Below are 15,196 nucleotides of genomic sequence, written 5' to 3' on the forward strand. Positions count from 1 at the left end.
TTGAGTCTGTTTTAGAAGTTCTATTCTAGGCACAAAAGCAGAAAATTTAGGCTGTCTTTTAAAGAAGATATTCTCAGATGGAGGTAAAAATCCCACAGCACTATTACAAAGTGTAGCAGCAGATATTTCTCCATTGACTATCGTATACAGTACTTATTTCTCCATCAACATCCTTCACCTATTTTTCTAATCAATCTTTTAAGAGATGTTATTACACACCTCTAGAGCCAATGGGACTTGTACCCAGGCCTTCTGTTCCAGAGTTAGGGACTCTACCTCAGCACCATAAGGTCCTATCAACATCCTGAAAACAGATTACCAAATTATTATCACATTGTTCTTCGTGAGAGTTTGCTGAGTACAAATTGGTTGCCATGTCCCCTCCAGTAAATACCCCTTAAACGTACTCAACTGATTGCAAAACGTTTAAAGACATCCAGAACTTTAAAAAGGCACGATTAAAAAAAACCGAGGATTTAGAATCTCCTCAAAAAAGATAAAAGGCACGATTAAGAATGTTATTGTTGTAATTCCTTCGTGGGTACTCCATCTGGACAACACTCACAAAATTGGGCAGGGTGTCTAATGACGCCATTTCCGTTTTCGGAAGTGCGCACTTGGATTATTCCCGCCGGAAGTAGGTGGTAGTGTGCCGCCATTTTGTGTCTGACCGGGCTCCGGTCGCGCGGTTGCCGCTTCCGGTCGTTTTATTTTCGTTTTTCTGGCGACGGCGCGAGGAGGAGATGCCCCAGAATCCGCTGCGAGTGGCGGTGGTGTGTTCGAGTAACCAGAACCGGAGTATGGAGGCACACAGTATCCTCAGGTAACTGAGGTTCCGCCGTCCGTCGGGCCTACCGGTCAGCAGTCAGCAAACCGGGCCCGACGTCTTGCCTGCCTGCCTGCCCGCCCGCGCTCTCTCTCTCTCTCTCTCTCCCTCCTACGCCCCTCCGGGAATTTGACCTCCGTCCGCCAGCGGGCCTGTCCCGTACCTTCTCGAAGCCGTTCTATCATTCTGGGCCCAAACACGCGTCCGCAAAAAAATAATTCCAGTGCCCGGGCCTGACGCCGAGAACATGCCGTCGGCCGCACCCTATAACTATGAATTGCTCGGTAACAGGACTTGATTGTGGTTCACTTCTCTCTTCCCTTCCGTTACGCCACCAAACAAATCTTTGTGCGGCTTCTGGGCCATCCTTTTCTTCCTAGCCGCATACTGTTCACTGATGTGTTTCATCTTTCCTTCCCCTAAATCTTAACACTCATCTATCTTTATTTATTTATTTATTTCGTTCTCCTATTTCTCACCCCAAATTCCTGGAATGCAAACTTGGCCTTGGCTCTTAACCATCATTCACTGTCTCCTTGAATGTGTGATGATTTCATGGCCTTTCAGATCTCCGTTCTACTTTTTTCTTTGAGTGTCTGTGCAAACTTACCTGTGTTTCACCTCCCTCCCTCTCCTTTTTGCCTCCTCTTTCTGCCACATGGCAGTGGTCCTGGACTTGAATCTTAAATCCATCTATTCTTGACCAAATAGCTGCTAAAATGTTACTCACCTAATTTTCTTTCCTGGCCTTCATGCAATCTATTAGAATAGTCCATTTTATAGTTTTCCTCATTAACATATCTCTGTTTTGTAATTGCCTCATAGAGTATCTGCCTTTTGTAAACTACTTGCCACACTTCTTCTTCCCCTTCTCCTCAAGTTTTTGAATGTTTTGCTAATTTGAAAATCAGTGCTTGTTTTAGCAGTGCTGTCTTTTTGAGCCTCTTCATTTGTGAATTTGCTACTTCCACAATACTGAAACAGCCCCTAAAGTTGCAATGCTGTCCTGCATCTGTTCAAGGTGTACTATTCCTTTTGACCTGTCTGCAGTCATTGAAATGATTGACCGACTATATTCTCTACCAATGCTATGCCTATTGTTCAAGTGAGTGGGACTGCTTTTTCCAAACACCCCTCTAAAGTGCAGAATCTGCTGTGTTGTTTTCAGTCCTGGATTATAGTAATGTCAATCAAAAACAAGTTCCACTGTGTACTGATTATGCATAGTTTTACCCCCAGCACTACTTCCCATAGCCTCATTTCAGGCTGCTTATCTAACATTAAGGTTGGCAGTAATTTTCTCTGATAGAGTATTGGGAAGACAAAAATTTTTGGCCCTGCTGCAAGTTCTGTCCCACTACTCCTTTCTTTCTATCTGTCTCAGACTGAAGTCTGTAGGTCTGTTCAAAGTCCAATTTGACTATGAACTGAAATTCCTCCACCCCCCCTGCCCCCATTTGCTGCTTTCAACTTTCATGTTATTAGCCATTTGTGCCTCTGTCTATTTGCTGTTGCAAGCCTAAAGTGTTTTCAAACTCCAAACTCGCTCTAGTCAGGCTACTTTCATATGTTTTGCTCTCAAGCTTAAACACCTTCAAAGTGAATCAAATCAAATTCAGTTTTGGTGCCTTGTTTTAATGTTTGCTAAAATCCAAATCTTTTGAATTTTGAAATCCTTCTGATTTGGATTTTTCCTCTTCTGGTTTAATTTGTTTTTTAATAGGTATTCTGTGAGGCATTCTGTGAAAGCTGTACACTTTGAACATGCAATGTGAAGTGTAATGTCACTCCTACATGCTGTGTACAAATATCTCATCATCCCACTCTAACCTGGGTACATGTGACTGGAAGGGTTCTTATTTCAGTAAAAATTGTGGTGAGCCCTATCATGGATTTGTCAGTTCATGGATATTGAATTTACATAGAGCAATATAGTTGGACTTGGTCCTGGCCGGTAACTTTGGGCTGCAGGGCTTGGGAAATTGGCAGGTTTTGAATCTGAGGTTCTGATCTTCCAGAGTTTTGAATCATTTGGATATGCTAAATTCAGGGCCAGACATAAAGCTTTATTTTCATTTTTAAAAAAAAACTTCAGATCACTTTTTGTTAACCTTTCTACTGGAGCTTTTCTGGATTTTAAAGTATGCATTAACATTCCAAGTGTCTGTGTATAGTTAATTTTCTGAAAGATTTGAGTGTATCTAACTTTTAAAACTATTCTCCTTGCATTTCTCCATGTTGTTGGGTTGTCTTGCACTGATGTGGAGATTTCAGTTTTATGGGTTGCCCTTTACCTTCAGTAATTTTTTTCTTGAGAAAATTTGAACTTTGAGCAAGAGTAAGGGGCTAATTCAACTCTAGGTAAAGCTAATAGTGGAATATTTTGCACCAATGGGTTTTATTTCATACGAGCAATATAGGTAGTTACACTCCGATTCCACAAAAGGCTTGCCTTTGATTAATATTCAGTAGTTGCATGTTGAGGTGGCTTGAATTGTTGGTCACCCAACAGTACTGATGTTTGTTACCTTTATCTTTACTCTTGGCTCTCCGTTACCTTCAGTTAGTTATTGTATTGAAAGTTATCCTTTAAGTACTCACTTGGGGAAAGTGATTAATTAAATGCAGAATGAGTGTCTTTATCAACAGCGCATATCCTTTGGGGCAAGTCTATTTTTAACTTTTCCCACTGAGTGGTCTCTTGGGTTTTAAGCGTGCCCAATTAGTGTAGTCCGTAACCTTAGAAAATTGTTTTTGGACCAATTCTCTCTTCACAGCTCATTGCACTTTGAAGAGCTGAGTTGTATGAACTTCCAGGTGGCAACATTCTAACATTGATCCACTGTGTACAATCTTTAAGACATGCAAGATTGGACAAATACTTGATGGAAACTGCTTGCTTCCTTCAGTTTTCTACTGGTTTTTGTGGGGATTTTATTAGACATTTAAGTGTTAAAGGTGGCAGTTAAAGAGTCAGAGATGTATGGAAACAGACCCTTCAGTCCAACCCATCCATGCCAACCAGATATCCAAACCCAACCTAGTCCCACCTGCCAGCACCCAGCCCATATCCCTCCAAACCCTTCCTATTCAGATACCCATTCAAATGCCTTTTAAATGTTGCAATTGTACCAGCCTCCACCACTTCCTCTGGCAGCTCATTCCATACACGTACCGCCCTCTGTGAAAAAGTTGCCCCATAGGTCTCTTTTTTTATATCTTTCCCCCTCACTCTAAATCTACACTGTCGAGTTCTGGACTCCCCGACCCCAGGGAAAAGACTTTGTCTATTTATCCCACTCACGCCCCTCATAATTTTGTAAACCTCAATAAGGTCAACTCTCAGCCTCTGATACTCCAGGGAAAACAGCCCCAGCCTGTTCAGCCTCTCCCTGTAGCTCAAACTCTCCAATCCTGGCAACATCCTTAAATCTTTTCTGAATCCTTTCAAATTTCACAACATTCTTCCGATAGGAAGGAGACCAGAATTCCACGCAGTATTCCAACCATGGCCTAACCAATGTCCTGTACAGCTGTAACATGACCTCCCAACTCCTGTACTCAATACTCTGACCAATAAAGGAAAGCATACTAAATGCCACCTTCACTATTCTATTTACCTGCAACTCCACTTTCAAGGAGCTATGAACCTGCACTCCAAGGTCTCTTTGTTCAGCAACACTCCCTAGGACCTTACCATTAAGTGTATAAGTCCTGCTAAGATTTGCTTTCCCAAAATGCAGCACCTCGCATTTATCTGAATTAAACTCCATCTGTCACTTCTCAGCCCATTGGCATCTGGTCCAGATCCTGTTGTAATCTGAGATAACCACCTTTGCTGTCCACTAAACCTCCAATTTTGGTGTCATCTGCAAACTTACTAACTATACCTCTTATGCGCGCATTCAAATCATTTATATAAATGAAAGGTAGAGGACCCAGCACTGATCCTTGTGGCATTCCATTGGTCACAGGCCTCTGGTCTGGAAAGACAACCCTCCACCACTACCCTCTGTCTTCTACCTTTGAGCCAGTTCTGTATCCAAATGGCTAGTTCTATCTGTACTGAGTTCTAACTTTGTTAGCCAGTCTCCCATGTGGAACCTTGTTGAACACCTTACTGAAGTCCATACAGATCACAGCTATTGCTCTGCACTCATCAATCATCTTTGTTACTTCAAAAAAATCAAGTTTGTGAGATATGATTTCCCACGCACAAAGCCATGTTGACTATCCCTAATCAGTCCTTGCCTTTCCAAATACATGTACGTCCTGTCCCTCAGGATTCCCTCCAACAACTTGCCCACCACCCATTTCTGGTCCATAGTTCCCTGGCCTGTCCTTACCACCCTTCTTAAACAGTGGCACCACATTAGCCAACCTCCAGTCTTCCAGCACCTCACCTGTGACTATCGATGATACAAAAATCTCAGCAAGAGGCCCAGCAATCACTTCCCTAGCTTCCCACAGAGTTTTAGGATACACCTGATCAGGTCCTGGGGATTTATCCACCTTTATGCGTTTCAAGACATCCAGCGCTTCCTTCTCTGTAATATGGACATTTCGCAAGGTGTCACCATCTACTTCCCTACATTCTATATCTTCATCAGTAAATACTGATGCAAAATATTCATTTAGTATCTCCCCCATTTTTTGCGGCTCCACACAAAGGCCGCCTTTATTATCTTTGAGGGGCCCTATTCTCTCCCTAGTTACCCTTTTATCCTTCATGTAATTGTGAAAACCCTTTGGATTCTCCTTAATTCTATTTGCCAAAGCTATCTCTTGTCCCCTTTTTGCCCTCCTGATTTCCCTCTTTAGTATACTCCTACTGCCTTTATATTCTTCTGGGTATTCACTTGATCTATCCTGTCTATACCTGACAGATGCTTCCTCCTTTTTCTTAAGCAAACCCTCAATTTCTTTAGTCATCCAGCATTCCCTATACCTACCAGCCTTTCCTTTCACCCTAACAGGAATATATTTTCTCTGGATTCTTGTTATCTCATTTCTGAAGGCTTCCCATTTTCTAGCCGTTCCTTTATCTGCAAACATCTGTCCGCAATCAGCTTTTGAAAGCTCTTGCTAATACCCGTGAAAATTAGCCTTTCCCCTATTTGGAACTTCAACTTTTAGATCTGGTCTATCCTTTCCCATCACTATTTTAAATCTAATAGAATTATGGTTGCTGGCCCCAAAGTGCACCCCACTGACACCTCTGTCACCTGCTCTTCCTTATTTCCCAAGAGTAAGTCAAGTTTTGCACCTTCTCTTGTAGGTACATCCACCTACTGAATCAGAAAATTTTCTTGTATATGCTTAACAAATTCCTCTCCATCTAAACCCGTAACACTATGGCAGTCCCAGTCCATGTTTGAAAAGTTATAATCCCCTACCATAACCACCCTATTATAGATAGCTGAGATCTCCTTACAAGTTTGTTTCTCAGTTTCCTTCTGACTATTAGGGGCTCTATAATACAATCCCAATAAGGTGATCATCCCTTTCTTATTTCTCAGTTCCACCCTAATAACTTACCTGGATGTATTTCCGGGAGTATCCTCCCTCAGCACAGCTGTAATGCTGTCCCTTTTCAAAGACACCACTCCCCCTCCCCTCTCCCCTCCATTTCTATCCTTCCTGTAGGATTTGTATCCTGGAACAGTAAGCTGCCAGTCCTGCCCATCCCTGAGCCATGTTTCTGTAATTGCTATGATATCCCAGTCCCATGTTCCTAACCATGCCCTGAGTTCATCTGCCTTCCCTGTTAAGCCCCTTGCATTGAAATAAATGTGGTTTATTAGTCCTACCTTGTCCCTGCCTGCCCTGACTGAGTCGCTTCTATTCTGAACTGTACCAGTCTCAGATTGATCTCTTTCCTCACTATCTCTCCGGACGCACATGCATGCATGCACCACGCACCCACACCTCCCCCCACCTTTACTAGTTTAAATGCTCCTGAGCAGCTCTAGCAAATCTCCCTGCCAGTATATTAGTCCCCTTCCAATTTAGGTGCAATCCGACCTTATTGTACAGGTCACTTCTACTCCAAAACAGATTCCAATGATCCAAAAATGTGTTTTACCACACCTCAGTCTTTGACCACATATAGCACCATCAGATTCTGCTTGCTTGCTGATTCATAGTGTAATTATATATCCAAATTAAGCCTGTCTTCCACATTTCTATTTTGACTCTCTTGCATTGATTGCTACAAATGCCAGGGAAATTGGGTCAGACTAGTATGCTGATGCAGACCTAATGCCACATTGGTGTATGGGATTGTCTCTGGCTGGAAATAACAAAAGTAAACTCTATTTCAGAAAAGGAGAAAGTGAGGACTGCAGATGCTGGAGATCAGAGCTGAAAAATGTGTTGCTGGAAAAGTGCAGTAGGTCAGGCAGCATCCAAGGAGCAGGAGAATCGACGTTTTGGGCATACACACGATTATCCTGCTCCTTGGATGCTGCCTGACCTGCGCTTTTCCAGCAACGCATTTTTCAGCTCTATTTCAGAAAAGGCATTTTTGGCACTGCAATAAATGGGTAAATATTAAATGAATCCTTAAGTACAATAATATGCTGTAGAGTCAGAGATGTACAGCATGGAAACAGACCCTTCGGTCCAACCCGTCCATGCCGACCAGTTATCCCAACCCAATCTAGTCCCACCTGCCAGCACCTGGCCCATATCCCTCCAAACCCTTCCTATTCATATATCCATCCAAATGCCCCTTAAATGTTGCAATTGTACCAGCCTCCACCACATCCTCTGGCAGCTCATTCCATACACGTACCACCCTCTGCATGAAAAAGCTGTCCCTGAGGTCTCTTTTATATTTTCCCCTCTCACCCTAAACCTATGCCCTCTAGTTCGGGACGCCCCAACCCCAGGGAAAAATCTTTGTCTGTTTATCCTATCCATGCCCCTCATAATTTTGTAAACCTCTAGAAGGTCACCCCTCAACCTCCGACACTCCAGGGAAAACAGCCCCAGCCTGTTCAGCCTCTCCCTGTAGCTCAGATCCACCAACCCTGGCAACATCCTTGTAAATCTTTTCTGAACCCTTTCAAGTTTCACAACATCTTTCCGATAGGAAGGAGACCAGAATTGCACGCAATATTCCAACAGTGGCCCAACCAATGTCCTGTACAGCCACAACATGACCTCCCAACTCCTGTACTCAATACTCTGACCAGTAAAGGAAAGCATACCAAACGCCTTTTTCACTATCCTATCAATACTGTTATTACTGTCTTGTCTCTTTTACATAGTTTTTTAAGAAAAGAGTACTGGTGACCTGATGGAGATTTCTGAAATGACAAATGGGTTGGACAGGAAAGATGTAGAGAAAGGTAAACTCGGGCGGCACAGTGGTTAGCAGTGCTGCCTCACAGCGCCAGAGACCCGGGTTCAGTTCCACCTTAGGCAACTGTCTGTGGAGTTTGCACATTCTCCCCGTGTCTGCGTGGGTTACCTCCCACAGTCCAAAAATGTGCAGGTGAAGTGAATTGGCCTTGCTAAATTGCCTGTAATGTTAAGTGCATTAGTCAGAGGGAAATGGGTCTGGGTGGGTTGCTCTTCGGAGTGTCAGTGTGGACTTGTTGGGCTGAAGGGCCTGTTTCCATACTGTAAGTAATCTAATCTAAAATGTGTCCCTTCTGGCGGTTCAAAGCTAGGGACCCATAAGTACAAGATAGTTACCAATCCTGTATGAGTAAACTTTAAACCCTTAACCACATGGGGCAGTTGAGATATGGGATATTCAAAAGGAAACTAGAATAGGTGAGAAGAAAAACAGTCAAAATCAATGAAAAAATAAATGTAGTTTAGGGAGGAGATCAGTGTGCTAACCCATGGATTATGCATTGGTACCAACTAGTTAGGGTGAGTGGCTTGTTTCTGTGCTGTATATTCTATGTAATTTCAAGTATCTGATTTGGAAACATACATTTTTGGTAAATCTTCTATCATTTTCAACTTCTTTTAATCCTGCTTGTTGCAATCCATTTCGAGTCATAGAGATGTATAGCATGGAAACAGACCTTTTGGTCCAACTCGTCCATGCCGACCAGATATCCTAACCTAATCTAGTCCAATTTACCAGCACTTGGCCCATGTCCCTCTAAACCCTTCCTATATATATACCCATTTGGATCCCTTTTAAATGTTTTAATTGTACCAGACTCCTCCGCTTCTTCTTGCAGCTCATTCCATGTATGTAGCTCCCTCTGCGTGAAAACGGTGCTCCTTCGGCCCCTTTTAAAGTTTTTCTTATCTCATCCTAAGTCTGCCTTCTAGTTCTGGACTCCCCCACATCAGGGAAAAGACTCTGTCAATTTACACTATCCAGTACTAACATGATTTTATAAACCTCTATAAGATCACCCTTCAACCTCCTAGGGCAAACAGCCCCAGCCTGTTCAGCATCTCCCTGTAGCTATAATCCTCCAACATTGGTAACATGCTTGTAAAGCTTTTCTGAACCTTTTCAAGTTTCGCAAGGTCCTTCCAATATGAAGGAGACCAGATTTGCGCACACTATTCCAAAAGTGGCCTAACCATTGTCCTGTACAGCCACAACATGACCTCTCAACTCCTATACTTGGTGTTCTGTCCGATAAAGGAAAGCATACCAAACACCACCATCGCTATCTTATCTACCTGCGACTCCACTTTTAAGGAACTGTGAACCTGCACTCAAAGGTCTCTTTGTTCAGCAACACTCCCCAGGACTTTACCATTTCTTACCACATTTCTTTATGAAAATAAGGACAAGTATTATTTAACCTTCGTATCATCTGTATCCTAGTTCAGACTCCACAAAATGTCTTATGATCTCCATCCATACCACTGAATTTTTTTTCTTATGCTTCTTCTGGCCATCACCTTGCCTTGTAGGGCTTTTGTGGTTGCTGATTATTTCTGGTATTTCACAAACTACCATTATTCATAGATAAACATATTCACTGACGTTCCAGACTTTGGGTCATAAGCAACTGTAAATATACTTGTCAGTAGTGCAGCTTCACCAGCATAAAACTGCTAAAGAAACTGTTTGAAGGAATGCAGAGGTATGGTTATAGAGCAAGAGAGATCTACTATAGGACTAACTTGAAGTTAGTGGGATATGGTCATGATTTGGCAACAGCAATGATAATTTTAAAAGCGACATTGCTACACTGCATGTCAAATCTAGACCTGTAGGATTCATCTCCTCTGGATGATGATGAGCTTCATCTTATAATTTCAGACTAAGATGGAGATAAAACCTATTGACTATATGATTATCTTCCACAAAGCAGAACTGGTTAGACAAGTTAACTGCCCATTCAACTGAGATTTGCAAGCTTGGCCAAGATCAAGAGTTGCCTTTAGGCTGTATGATTGAATGGGCTTTCTACCTGGGTGGTAGTTTTATTTGAGTCATTAGAGTGTTGAGAATTATTTAGCTGAATAATTTCAATTTTTATGCCCTTTGTGCAGTGTTTCAAAATGCTAGGATTTCTGTGTAGAATAGTTTTAGTTTTTGCAAATTGCTATCAAGTACATGTTACGATCTAGAATAATACTAGACTAGACAATTAAGTATGGATCTAAGTTTAATGACTATGTTCAGGATATAATCAAGGGATAACTTCTTCAAGCCAAATATGAAGAAATATTCAATGTTTGGTTTTGGTGCAAAACTCTTTAAAAGCAACGGTTGAAACTACTGAATCATAGCAGCATTCTGGTTTTTGAACATTACCACCTGGAACTCTGTTCTGATTCCTGTTTTGGTAAAGATAAGCCATACTTGCAGTTGTGCAGATATGTGGTGTTGTCGTCTCCTGCTTTATTGCAGCAATAGGAACAGCAAATCCTGTGCAGTTACTTGCTTTGAACTCCTCCACTGAATGTTCTTTGCTTTGCAGGTGGTGGTTTTCAACCATTTTACCACAATCTTGTGGAGCTTTCTAAAAGTGCGTTGTTCTAAATCTATGCTATTTAACCTGAATACTAGGTTGACTGCTTTCATTTTACATGGCACTTTTTAAAACTTTTTTTTCTCCTTGTTAAAGCTTCAACCTTACAAAACAGATTTTCTAGAGCCCATAAAATTTGTTTATAATATGCATTTCTTGGTTTCTCGGAATCCTAAAATGAAGCACAAAAACAGAATTCAGCTTAATGTCTAAATGAAACCCAGGCATTTGAAATTTTGAGGTGCAGTTGCCAACAGAATAGTTAGCAAATAGGTTTAAGTACAAGTACATAGCTTGTAGTTGGAAACTTCATAGATTCTGTCATATAAAGAAATTATTGCTATACCAAATGAGTTACTATATGTTAGGTTGAATGCGCAGTTGGTTTTGATCAGAGACCCTAATTTCCCATCATGCTATAGATTTTAAGTTAGTGATTACTTTTTGAAATGGGTAATTGAATTTTTAATATTTCCTCTGCCGTCCCCAAGTGAAAGGGCGGTGACTCTGCAGTTTCTGCTAACGCATCATATGTGACAAGACCGTGTATTTTGTAAGATGGAATTCAAAGCAGATAAGTAGTGTTGCAAAAGCATATATAAAACCTAAACAAATCACATGATTGAATTAAGATAATATTTGAAGGAAATGCTGCTGAAATACTGGAGCTATCAAATTGGACCCATAATAAGACAAACATATGTGAACTTGAGTTCAAGTTGTGAATTTTTGAGGTGTAAAATAAATTTGCTTCACACAGAATCCAACTTTAAAAACCATTTGGAGAGAGTTTTCAGAATTACCATGAGCCCTATTTATCCTCTGAATTTTAAGGCTGTTGGAATATAGTATGATACGGTAAATTCTTCGAATCTCATTTTATAGTCTGCTCATTTTTAATCCGCTTTTGTCTTAACTCATTTCACTTGCTCAGCAGTTTGGCTTTGCTTTAATGTTGCGTTCAGTTCTATGGCCTGAATTCACTTGAAGTACAGAAACCTTTCACCATCCAAAGTTTCTCCACTTCCCATCAGTATTAGATTGGGCGTCAGTTAAGATTGCATTCAGGCTAGATATTGTTGACATTAAGCGAAACTACTGTGCTCTTTTTAATGTAATATGACAACCATATTATAAAGTAACGGCAATGTTGAGCTCGTGATCTAATCAAATATGTTTAAACTAGTCATTTAATAGCCAGCAATTTGAGTGCAGTTTTGTTGTGATTTATATTCTGAACATAAATCAACAGTTCAAAGCTTTGTGTAAACATGACTGAGTCTCTGCGCAACCCTTTCTTCTGGAAAGTTCAGGTGCACTTGGTCTTTGGATGGCTGTAGTTTCTTTGTTCACCTAGGATACCCTAATGAAAAGTATGAATGTCAAGTTGGGCATGTTGGGTGGCACCAGCTATGAGTTTGCCAAGCAATTTGGAGGCAGCACAATTTTCTTTCTATTAACTACTAGTTTGAATTTTGTGGATTTGGAGACTTGAGTAGCTGTGGTATCTAGCACAAGAGCTATGTAACTGGATTAAGTTAGACTTGAGGCATTACATAGATTTTTTTTGACAAAATCCTACAGAAGTTGATCGCAGCTCTTCAAGCCAATTTGCCCAAACATATTCTTAAAGGAATGTGAGGCATGGGAACAGGACATATGGTGGGTGAGGTCCATTACTCATGAAGGAGGTGGACTTGTTGGGCTCTTCTATTATAAATGTTATGAAAGTGCTTCTTTTGATAAAATTAAATCAATGCTCAGATTTGTTACCAACAAGGCTTCAAATGGAGTGTAGTTTTAAACTGTATGTAGTCTTGAAGTCTGGATCTCTTCCAGCACCACTGATCCAGAATCTGGTTTCCAGCATCTGCAGTCATTGTTTTTACCTTGTAGTCTTGAAGTGCCTGTGTTATCCACAACAGAAAGTTTGGCTACTTCTTGTCTAGGCTAGTGCATGAAATGTTTGCTTGAGTGAAGTAAATAGCATTTGGCTAATATGAGTCAGTATGTTTGGGATCTTTGAATAAACAAAAATCCTTCTAAAAAGAATATTTCAATGCGGTCAAGATCTATGAACTGCCTGTTGATCTGACACACAAAATGAATCAAATCCACAGTTCATGTGTTCTTCTGTTTTGTCCTTTTCCAGAACATAAATATTAATGTGATGCTTTCAACATCTTGTAACTATCAGTAAAAATTCAGCAAGATCTTGCGCACATCAGAATTTAACAACTTATTATTTGACAAACTAGTTGACCCCATTTGCCTCAACTAATAATGTTGCATCACTTGAATTGCAAATGAGTGCACTGGGTTTCAAACTGTCTGCTGCTAAACTTTAACCCTTCAGAACAAGTTTTCTGAAAGTTAGAGCACTGACTGACTGTCCAAGGTGTCCTTGGATGTTTTTCTTTTTATCCTGGGAATTTTATTATTCCTGCATGTCACCTATGGAGATGCACTTGAATTACTTGCCTTGTTTATTTCATGAATCTCTAATGCAGATTAAATATTAAACATTCCTACAATTCATCAATCAATGCTATCCTGCCATGGAGCCATAACATTTTGCTGGGTCAAAATCCTGAAACTACTTCTGTTGGTGTACTTAAACTAGATACATGGAGTAGTTTAAGAAGGTGGTTTACCACTTTTCAACACAGTTAGGAGTGGGCATTAGAAGCTGGCCGTAGCAGTGTGCTTGCATCTGATAAAATAATTTTTAAGACTACCTGGGCTTCTAATTTGAGACCACCTGATTACTAAATTCAAATCCTTCCTGAATTTCTTTATCTTTTTAAGCATAACTTCTTCTCCAGTCAACCTGTCTGCCTGGATGGCATTTGCAGCTGTTTGCAACTGTGTTCCATAGTTTTATTCACCTTAATCACTGAATTCAAAAATATGAATCTAGATCTGGATTATTTGGGGGATTTTTAGGTGAAATCAGCTTGGTGTATTGGTGTGCAGTGCCTGTTAAGAACTGGTAGTTTCATTTGACTGTCAGGTATGATGTTTCTTGAAGAGAACTTTGCCATTTGGGCATTCATGATTGCAGTGGTTCAAAATTCCGAAAGAACCACTTTGTCTAGATATGCAGACTTTTTTCAAGGATATACAGTATTTGATTCTGTTTTGCAATTTACTATTCAATCTGTTTCCATTACCTTTCTCTGGCAGCACTTTCAGATCTAAACTTTGTTCTTTTTTTTTCAAAAGAACAGTTCTCTTGATCTTAGCTCCTAAAGAGAGAGACAGTAGGGATCAACAGATTCTACCAGATACAGGGATTATTGTGATGCCCTACAAAAGCACAGTATGGATGTTTACTCATAAGTGATGTTTTGGGTTCAAATGTCTTGAATAGTGAAAATGAATACTGAGTTTACTTTCCACACTCTTGTCAATTTTCTAGGTCAAAAGTTGTTTTCTTAGTTTGCATATTTTTGTTTGAATATGTTGTGTAATATATTTTTTAATGATGAGTCATCAATCTAGTGCTATCTTCTGCTTTTAATGTTTTCAATTAAATTTCTATTTCAGACCACAGTGTTTAATGGGCTGATGCACCTTCAGTTCTTCATCTGGAAAGGGATCATGATCATAAACTACTAGTCAAGTGAAAGGTCATTGCCCTTCACTGATAGTTTAATAGCTTGTTTGATGCAAATTTGACATTATCTGTGAATCTTTCTCCAATCCTCGTTATATGTAGCCTCTTGATGGGGTGCAACTCCATGGAATCTCTTGATCTCTTGCTAAAATGGCCTGTCCTTACCCAACATTTCTTGTGGACTTTCTTGGAATGAAACATTGGCAACTATTGTTTTTTTTCCCCATCTTCTCCACTACCATGCGTAAATGGCGACCAGTTGACTCTAACACAATTCTGACTTAGATCAACTGACTCTGACCAAGAAATGAGCCAAGGATCTTTTATTATCTAAGGTGTAAGACCATCCCAAATATCTTATATGCATGCTCTCAATTCTACCCAACAGCTGGACTCTTCCTTCAATGTAATAATCAGTGAGATATTATCTGCCACTTGTATTATTTTACTTAAATTGTTTAAACTTTAACTTAAGTTGCTGAGTTCTGTCATGGGGCTACCTGTAATCTCCGGTCAAGGGTGCTCGAAGTAATTTTTTTGCAGCCTTCTCCTGTAAGAAAGGATTCAGACTTGCAATTATTTGCTTAATCTACCTACATTTTTTCCTCTTAATAGCAGTTTAGAGACCAAACAAATTTGAAACTTATGGAGTATAACTAGTCCGCAAACTGAGCAAGGAACACCTACTGTTTATGTAGGCTTGGGGCAGCCAAATAAGCATTTTATATTTATCATTGTTTGATACACCAGTTTCTATATTGACATATTAATGAAAATACTTTT

General features: G+C 40.4%; 1 protein-coding gene across 1 annotated transcript in view; it reads left to right on the plus strand.

Moving 5' to 3' along the window:
• Positions 1 to 557: 557 nt before the first annotated feature.
• ssu72 (SSU72 homolog, RNA polymerase II CTD phosphatase) overlaps positions 558 to 15,196 on the plus strand; it is a 94,600-nt gene continuing 79,961 nt past the window's right edge. The window contains exon 1 of the mRNA XM_043675800.1: positions 558 to 823. Within this exon, the coding sequence (XP_043531735.1) occupies positions 744 to 823 (80 nt within the window). The 5' untranslated portion in view covers positions 558 to 743. The remainder of the gene's footprint in view (positions 824 to 15,196) is intronic.

This window comes from Chiloscyllium plagiosum, chromosome 34 (genome assembly GCF_004010195.1).
Source record: "Chiloscyllium plagiosum isolate BGI_BamShark_2017 chromosome 34, ASM401019v2, whole genome shotgun sequence".
Lineage (NCBI taxonomy): Eukaryota > Metazoa > Chordata > Chondrichthyes > Orectolobiformes > Hemiscylliidae > Chiloscyllium > Chiloscyllium plagiosum.